General features: G+C 43.0%; 1 protein-coding gene across 1 annotated transcript; it reads right to left on the reverse strand.

Annotated features, from left to right (window-relative positions):
* Positions 1–803: 803 nt before the first annotated feature.
* LOC136431050 (uncharacterized) lies at positions 804–7,815 on the reverse strand. Its single transcript, XM_066422246.1, has 9 exons — positions 7,710–7,815; positions 5,392–5,545; positions 4,535–4,667; positions 4,075–4,251; positions 3,564–3,731; positions 3,140–3,427; positions 2,569–2,796; positions 1,892–2,210; positions 804–1,590 (listed from the first exon to the last, which is right to left on the reverse strand). Exons 2-9 carry the CDS (start codon positions 5,530–5,532, stop codon positions 1,437–1,439), a joined length of 1,608 nt encoding a protein of 535 aa, XP_066278343.1. The 5' UTR covers positions 5,533–5,545; positions 7,710–7,815; the 3' UTR covers positions 804–1,436.
* Positions 7,816–8,109: the final 294 nt, after the last annotated feature.

The raw sequence follows: 8,109 nt of genomic DNA on the forward strand, positions 1-8,109 counted from the left end.
ATTGGTAAATGATAGAGATTCCCTATGTATAACATATGCACATTACTAGTATGTAAATGTCGACATTGTAAACAATATGTCATGAAAATTCCCGGTAGGTGATTGCCATGGTTAACAGATAACATTGCAATGGGACAAAATCACTTGGCGAAGGTATGAGGTCGTGGAAATCTAGCTTTATTTGATTTCATTTAATTTGATTCAATTATTGAAAACATTGATACCCAAACAAGGTCGCAAACAATCGGGAATGATCATACCAGTGAATAGAATAAATGCGCCATGGTCTCTACCGTACAATTTGAAACCCCACATCTAGGACAGCTAATGTATCTGTTTCCGCTACTCTATCTCTGTCTGGTTCGACCAGTACGAAACTGTTCCATTAAGCCTGATCGCCAGTAGAGGACGATGTGACTAAGAGCGCACCTAGCGGTGCTTGACCAAAGCACACCATATATCACTCGGCTAGCCGTGGTTTCCAAAATTGTAATTTTCTGCTTCATGGGTACATATTTGTAATCTTATCCTTTCAATGGACAAAAATGTCGGAACGACTCTGCTTACCAGGAAACGCATGAGGTGGCCTAGGAGGAGAAACCTGGGAAAAAAACTCGTAGACGTCCTGTAACGTTTATGATTAGTCCAGTATCATTGAAGGATAGCTAAGTCCAGGTGGGACACCGTAGTTCTATTGCTCTCCATCCTGTATATAATTAGTCCAGTATCATTGAATGATAGCTAAGTCCAGGTGGGACACCGTGGTTATATTTCTCTCCATCCTGTATATAATTAGTCCAGTATCATTGAAGGATAGCTAAGTCCAGGTGGGACACCGTGGTTCTATTGCTCTCCATCCTGTATATAATATTAGTCCAGTATCATTGAATGATAGCTAAGTCCAGGTGGGACACCGTGGCTCTATTGCTCTCCATCCTGTATATAATTAGCCCACTATCATTGAATGTTAGCTTAGTCCAGGTGGGACACCGTGGTTCTATTGCTCTCCATCCTGTATATAATTAGTCCAGTATCATTGAATATTAGCTTAGTCCAGGTGGGACACCGTGGTTCTATTGCACTCCATCATGCATATGATATTAGTCCAGTACCATTGAATATTAGCTTAGTCCAGGTGGGACACCGTGGTTCTATTGCTCTCCATCCTGTATATAATATTAGTCCAGTATCATTGAATATTAGCTTAGTCCAGGTGGGACACCGTGGTTCTATTGCTCTCCATCCTGTATATAATATTAGTCCAGTATCATTGAATATTAGCTTAGTCCAGGTGGGACGCCATGGTTCTATTGCTCTCCATCATGCATATGATATTAGTCCAGTACCATTGAATGTTAGCTAAGTCCAGGTGGGACACCATGGCTCTATTTCTCTTTATGCAAATGTATGCAAATTATAGAAAGGTCGTGGCCTTTTCATTGGTCCTTTGGACGCCAGCCTTCGTCCCTGAACTTGAGAAGTTTGACACAGTCGAGAGGTGACATGTTGAGGTCGGTCCGCATCATGCCCTTGTCCAGGTCCATCAGCAGATCACCGTCCACCATGTTCTCTTCAAATGTCGCGATGTACCTGGGGGAAGATGGACATGGACGTTATTGATATGACTCAGTTGTCAGAATACCGGACTGGTCAGATACTCAGATTAGAGATTCTTAAATGACTTCCAATTATCAGCTGACTCATATGAGTTCAGCTGAGGGGGCATATTGTAGACAGTGTGGGGTACAACACAAGTGAATATTGAAAATTGAAGGCCACCACAAAATGCCGTCCGCTTTCTGCTACTATACTCCATCTTTGGAGTGATTTCTGTTTTTGTTTGTACCGACGGGAAAAGAGGACGGGAGTAGGGTGTCTGTGATTAACGTACTTATCAAGCTTTAAGAGACGGAGGCAGTCCGACATCTGTGCGATGTTAAGAGTCCTCATGTCATTCGGGATGTCACTGAACGTTTCAATGAAGACCCCCAGTTGTTCTCCAGTGGCACTGGAGCGCCCTCCAGCGGTAGTTCTGGGATGAGCTGCTCCTTGTTCTGGGTCTGTATTGGTAAGGTTGCCTTTTGTTGTTGGCGTAACGGCGGGTTCGTCCTTCGGTGTAGATTTGTTTGTGACAGCAGGGGAGGCAAAGACTACGGCCGTGGGTACCCCTCCTGTCGGTGTAGGGGGCAACACCTTTCTGGACGGGACAACTGTAGTAGTGGGAAGTGAGAAACCTGTTATCACTTATGCCCTAGAACGATACAAGAAATAAAGAAACGAACCATATATCAGCAATTGTGGCATCTTTGTTGGCCATTTCGTCGATTATGTTTAACACGCTATGATCTTTGCAACCAAGTTAGTCCATAATATGTGAATTTTACAATCTACAAACGAGCTTGTGTGCGGGTTAAGCCACGGAAATGTTACCACTTGAATATGATCTTTCATCACAATGAAAAGACTGACCGATCCATGCAGATCGGTTCGAACCAGGCTCGATCGGACAAAATTCAAAGCCGTACTTACAGTAACCGAGGAATCCAGGTCCAAAGTACATGTACGCACCTTTATCGGCTGGTGGCGTCACAGGTGCGGACACTGTTCCCGGCACGTTCCCTGTTTGGTGTGTGCTGGCTGCTGCGTCCTGGACCGCTCCCTGCTCACCCTCCATGTACAGTCCCTGGTAGCACGTCTCACTCGAGTCAAACATCAGGGTCTGGTAGGAGTCCGCCGATGGTTTCTCTACGGCAGGCTGCTGTTGGACTACTGATCTTCTGTCCTGCTGTGGTTTGCCTGTTAGTAGTGGACATTACCGACCGGGAGCATTAGAATACAGTTAGATCCATTCACATGCATTCACATTTCCATAATATAGACAAAACTTCGATTATGAAACATATCTTCCTTTACATTTTCACCATTGCAAAACAGCAAGAAGAACTCTGAGAGTAACATTTGAATTATAATTCTTGTAGTAACTTAATGTACGTATACATTTATTTGTAAACTATTCTTTTGTTGTGACCTATACTTAACATAGTGGGTATGTACATGTACATGTGTATGCGCAATACAAGGCTTCATTCATTCATAAAATGATTGGTTATTCAAGTGCATGCAAGAAATGTATTTTTACCTTGCAATGATTGAGGTGTCAATCCAGGCAGTGGGATTCCAGCCGGCCTTCTTAGGGACTTCGGTTTGAATGGTACAGGTGGAGGATTCTTCTTCTTATCCTTATCCTTCTTCTTTTTCTTTTTCTCATCAGGGGCCGGAGGAAGCGGTGCGTACGTCTTCCCGATATGGAGAACCTCAGACGACATGGGATCTTTCACTGCATAGACTTTAAGGATGCGGCTGGGCTCTATCTCATCGTAGATGTTGTTATGTTCTTCCACTGATGTCTTCGTGTACAGAGAAACGTCTGTACATCAGATGTAAATATGAAAAATTTAAATGCAAGAAATACACTAAATGATACATGCACTATCAGAACTCAGCATTATTGATACTGGTTATAAATTGATCTAGAAGTCACTTAAAACGTTTTTTGAGTGTACCTTCATTCCCGACGATGTCATCGAATCTGACTGTGTTTGCGGTGATGTCGGAGAGAGTCTGACACAGGCGGGTCCAGTCACTGTCACCGCCCCGCAGAAGCCCTTCAGCCACTGCGACACGCAGGCTCAGGTACATGGGGATCAGGAGGACGGTCTCTACTAACTTGTCTATGGGGGAAAAGACGGGAAGATATGTGATAGATGTTGACAGGTTTGAGACTCTGAATACAGCACCATGAGTCAGGGACAAGGTCGATTAGACTCCATGCCGTTCTCCAGTTTCTGGATGGCTGGCGGTTTTCTATGGCTTTTTTGCTGTTCTGCAATCTTTCCTGATCTGCCACACGTCTTATGTGGCCAAGCTTAATCGCGGTACGCCAACCTTCAAACCCCCCAGAAGGTATGCACAGGAGGCTACCCTATATGCAGCCATCTGAAAGCGTTGAAAGAAGGGCAATATATAGAAGGTGCAGTTAACACATGTTAAAGTTGGTAGTGTCAGTAGTCTTACTGCCTGTGTATGAGTTCCCCTGCAGGTATGTCTCCTCGTACGTCTCCAGTAGAGTCAGCTCCCCGAACATCTGCACGCCGTGTCGGTCCGCACTCCTCAGGCCGATCTCACGGGAGAACTGGGCCCTCAGGGGCAGCGTGTACGTCTGCAGGATGTGGACTATGTCTTGGCCGATTTCTAAGGAACGACACCGCGAAGGGAGGTAAATCGTATCCATTGATATGTCAACGATGATGAATTAAGTATAAAGTCGAAGATTAATATGATGAAATAACTAGTCCTCTTTATTGGATCACCATTAGTGATTTCATTTTTTATCTAAACGTCAGGGTAGATTAGAAAGAGATCGGACCCCTGCTTACTTTTCATTACGATCTCCTCAATTAATCCGTCGAAGTCCTTCAAACTATCAACAGGTTATTGCTGAATTAGCTACTTACTAACGACTAGTATCTCTCACCTTCATTACCGCTGCCGGATATGACGTCAAACAGAGCCACGCCCTTCCGGTCGGCAGGGATGCTGAGACGGCGGCCGTGCCTGTCCTCTGCGATCACCCTGAGCTGCCTGACCTGTCTGTGGATCCGGACGATCTGTAGGTGTCATAAATAGTACGTCATTCAGGCACAAAATTCTCCCGCGGGAACAGATCATTATATGGACCACGGGGATGGGAAAGATGGAGAAACTGCACAAGGAGACGATCGAAAATAAAACATTGAGACCCAAAATGTTAGGACAGAGGAAAAGAGGAGTACCGACGGAAGGAAAGTAATCCGCTGACACAAATATTTCCAAACAAAAGTTACTTCATCTGACCCTGTTATCGGATTTGTTACTAGTAGTAGTTCGATTCACTTCATTAAAGAATTACTCATCGAATTACACGTTGTTGATGATAATTATACAGTAATAACAGACTGATTCCATTTACAAGCTTGGAATCGGGGCTTCACTGTGCCTTCGAAGCTTCCTTTAAGTTGGTGACAAGGTGCAATTACTACATCTCGCATATGATTGTAGAACACATTTGCACGGATTTTTTACCATTATTACATGTGCAAATGCCTTTTACGGCTTCTAGGACGTTTTGAGGATAGAACTGACAGACGTTTGCGATATATTTTCATATTAATGATATGTTGACCATTGCCAAAGGGTACAAAAAATTCATGTTTTTTATTTCGAAATCAGGCGAAAATCAATGCACGCGCTGTGGTCATCCATAAGATTTACTTGCTTGTGGCCTAATACAAAATGTTTAGTAAGATATTCATGATTGGGGCATTTATAGCTGTATCATCTCTATAACCACACCTGACCAGCCGCTAGTGACTCCACTTCCGTGTTCCCATAATGCCCTTCCGTCACCTTCACTATCTTGGGCAAGGTGAAACTGTCCCGGAACTCCTTCAGGGTGTAGGTGAGCTGACCCCACCGGAAGTCGTTGTCAGCCATGTTGATTATAGCACTAGATGGATTTATAAGGTACCGATGTCAGAGCAAAATAAAGTCAATTCTAAGCCACCGCAAGGGATTTTAGATACTATCTATAATCATTTAACCAATTTGAATAAGATAAAATCTAAGTATCAACATCTTTCAATTCATTTATGTATGTTGGGATCTTTTTTAAAGTAACTGTAGAATCTCTATATTTAGAATAATTCCAAACATCTATGTGACCCCTTCACTGTTAAAACATGTTCCAACCTTTTAGAAATATTTGTAACATTTTCCAAATGGTATCTCCCCCCCCCCCCACACACACACAAAAGTAGGTAACGTAGCGCTAACAATTATCGTCCGCTTTGTTCAAAACGTCATTTATCTTAACTTGACAACAAAACACGATATTTGACATCCGTTTTCAGTTTACAATTCCCCTCCAAGAGACCTTTCTAATGAGCCCAAGTTTTGCCGATTTGAAGACACTTTCAAAAAAGCTAGGGTTAGGGTTGGGCTTAGCCCTTAAGAACTTTAAACACTCATAACTCGACAACACGTTAGAACGCATTGTGAAATCATGTTCCAACATCTTAAAAACTAAATATAGATAACGTATTCGATGAGAAACATTTCTAACATGTCAGAACACTGTTGGAAATATTTAGAACGTCAAATAAATGTTAGAAATCCTTCTATAAACAGTTATATCTCAGTCAGATTGTTACAGAGGTTTCAAAATTAAATATTAGAACAAGAACTCAACAAACACCCACGCGGTAATGCGGAATTGACTCTAGTGTGTTATTGTTTTTTCTTCAAAAAGAAAACTCTATAAGGTTGGCGAGTGACTCGTCTCTACCAGACTAAAGCCGGCTATAGGGATATTGAATTAGGGATAATAATTTCCAGGGGAGATTGGCAACCACAGTGCTTGACCGGCCGCGCAAGTGTTAACTTTCCAGCGGACTGACTGGGTGAATACTGACTGAGGACTGTCGTCAAGGTGCTATTATTTGTCGAGCAAATGTTACTAATCATTAATCTGTACTGCCTGTATTGCCATTTCGATGAATGAACTGCTGTCAATGGACTTTGGCATACACTATATGAGGATTCCTCTTGTCCCTTGTTGTGTGATATCGCTGTTACCATTTTTGATTGAATATATCAATTGTGTTGCCGTGTGGCGATGCCAACATAAGTCTATGTGACTGTATAATAAGTTTTGGGAATGGTCGGTTTTGTGCCTCTCAGAATTTGATTACCTTGCGAGAGAAATCTCCAAGGAGAAGAATACTTTTCGACGGTGCGATGTTAAATACGAAAAGTATTGAATGTTTCGCACAAACGTGTATTTAGCACAAACGGGTACTGTCGGTTACAAATTAAAGTAGACCTGACTACAGTGACCGTCGGTGTTTTCGTGTTTGGACTCGATCGTGAGGGAACGTGTGGAAAAGTTAAATCGCTCCTGGGCGGATAAAACACCCACCCCCTGTTGTGGACATCTACTCACTGCACTGCCCCGTGTTTGTAACGCAGTAACAAAGGAACAATGCCTGCTCGGAGTTGTATATCATCTTGGTTACAGTTTACAGTTACACTTTACAATTTACAGATACGGCTGAATGAATTGTGTTTCACATTTGAGAATGCTTGATGATAATTTGGCCAGACGTTTGGCAATCGACCTATAGAATAAAGCAATGGCATGTACAGGTTGCCCTTGATTGAAGTGATGGCCGAAAACGATGAATTCCATTGGGTGCAATTTTCTTCAATGTAGGTTTCTAGAATTCATTCCCTTGGGTGCAATTTTCTTCAATGTAAGTTTCTAGAATGCATTCCCTTGGGTGCAATTTTCTTCAATGTAAGTTTCTAGAATGCAGCTTGTTTTCTTATGCCCAATTTCTTGCCATGTATACTCAACACACGCCCCCGTGGGAAGGACACTTAAGTTTTCATATTGCGGAGAGCGACCTCGTCGTGGCCACTTTGCTGGTCAGTGGCATTGACACATGCACCGCGTAGGGTCAGAATTGTCAACTTGTCAGCATAATCATTGCCATTTTCACAACTATCGCCCCCGTGACGCCACTGCCAGCACCGTCAGCATCCCCAGCCCTGTCTGTCTATCTAGATCGGTATGTACCCCCACAAAGACGAGCGGAAGTGTGGTCACTTACCTAGTCAACAAGACTGGCTGCTGCACACCTGGACACCATAACCTTCAACACTTCCGTGTTCGGACTCGGCCATTGCGAAGTGGGGGGGACATTGTGAAATATTTAGATCGCTCCTAGGAATGGCCTTTTCACCTTGTTACGGACATCTATTCACTGCACTGTCGTCTTGTTTGAAATACAGTATCAAATAACAATCTTGACATACATATTTAAGGCTGATGTATCAACTATTGAGAAAGTACTGATATCATACGAAGAACTTTATTGCGCGATATTCGACCATGCAGTTCGAACACATTCCGACAGGGTTCGCTATTAACTCGGATATTCCTTCAAACATGAAAACATCGACTGTTGCAATTGGCGGTGGATTTACTCTATCGTGCTCCTGCACTTTGAT

The sequence above is a fragment of the Branchiostoma lanceolatum genome, chromosome 3, assembly GCF_035083965.1.
Source record: "Branchiostoma lanceolatum isolate klBraLanc5 chromosome 3, klBraLanc5.hap2, whole genome shotgun sequence".
NCBI lineage: Eukaryota > Metazoa > Chordata > Leptocardii > Amphioxiformes > Branchiostomatidae > Branchiostoma > Branchiostoma lanceolatum.

Excerpts from the sequence above, each read along its gene's own strand:
- LOC136431050 (XM_066422246.1), bottom strand. The coding sequence starts at position 5,532 with ATGGCTGACAACGACTTCCGGTGGGGTCAGCTCACCTACACCCTGAAG. Across the intron at positions 2,797-3,139 it reads GACACCTCAATCATTGCAAG|GCAAACCACAGCAGGACAGA; the intron begins GTAAAAATACAT and ends CACTACTAACAG. Across the intron at positions 2,211-2,568 it reads GACGCCACCAGCCGATAAAG|TTGTCCCGTCCAGAAAGGTG; the intron begins GTGCGTACATGT and ends CCACTACTACAG.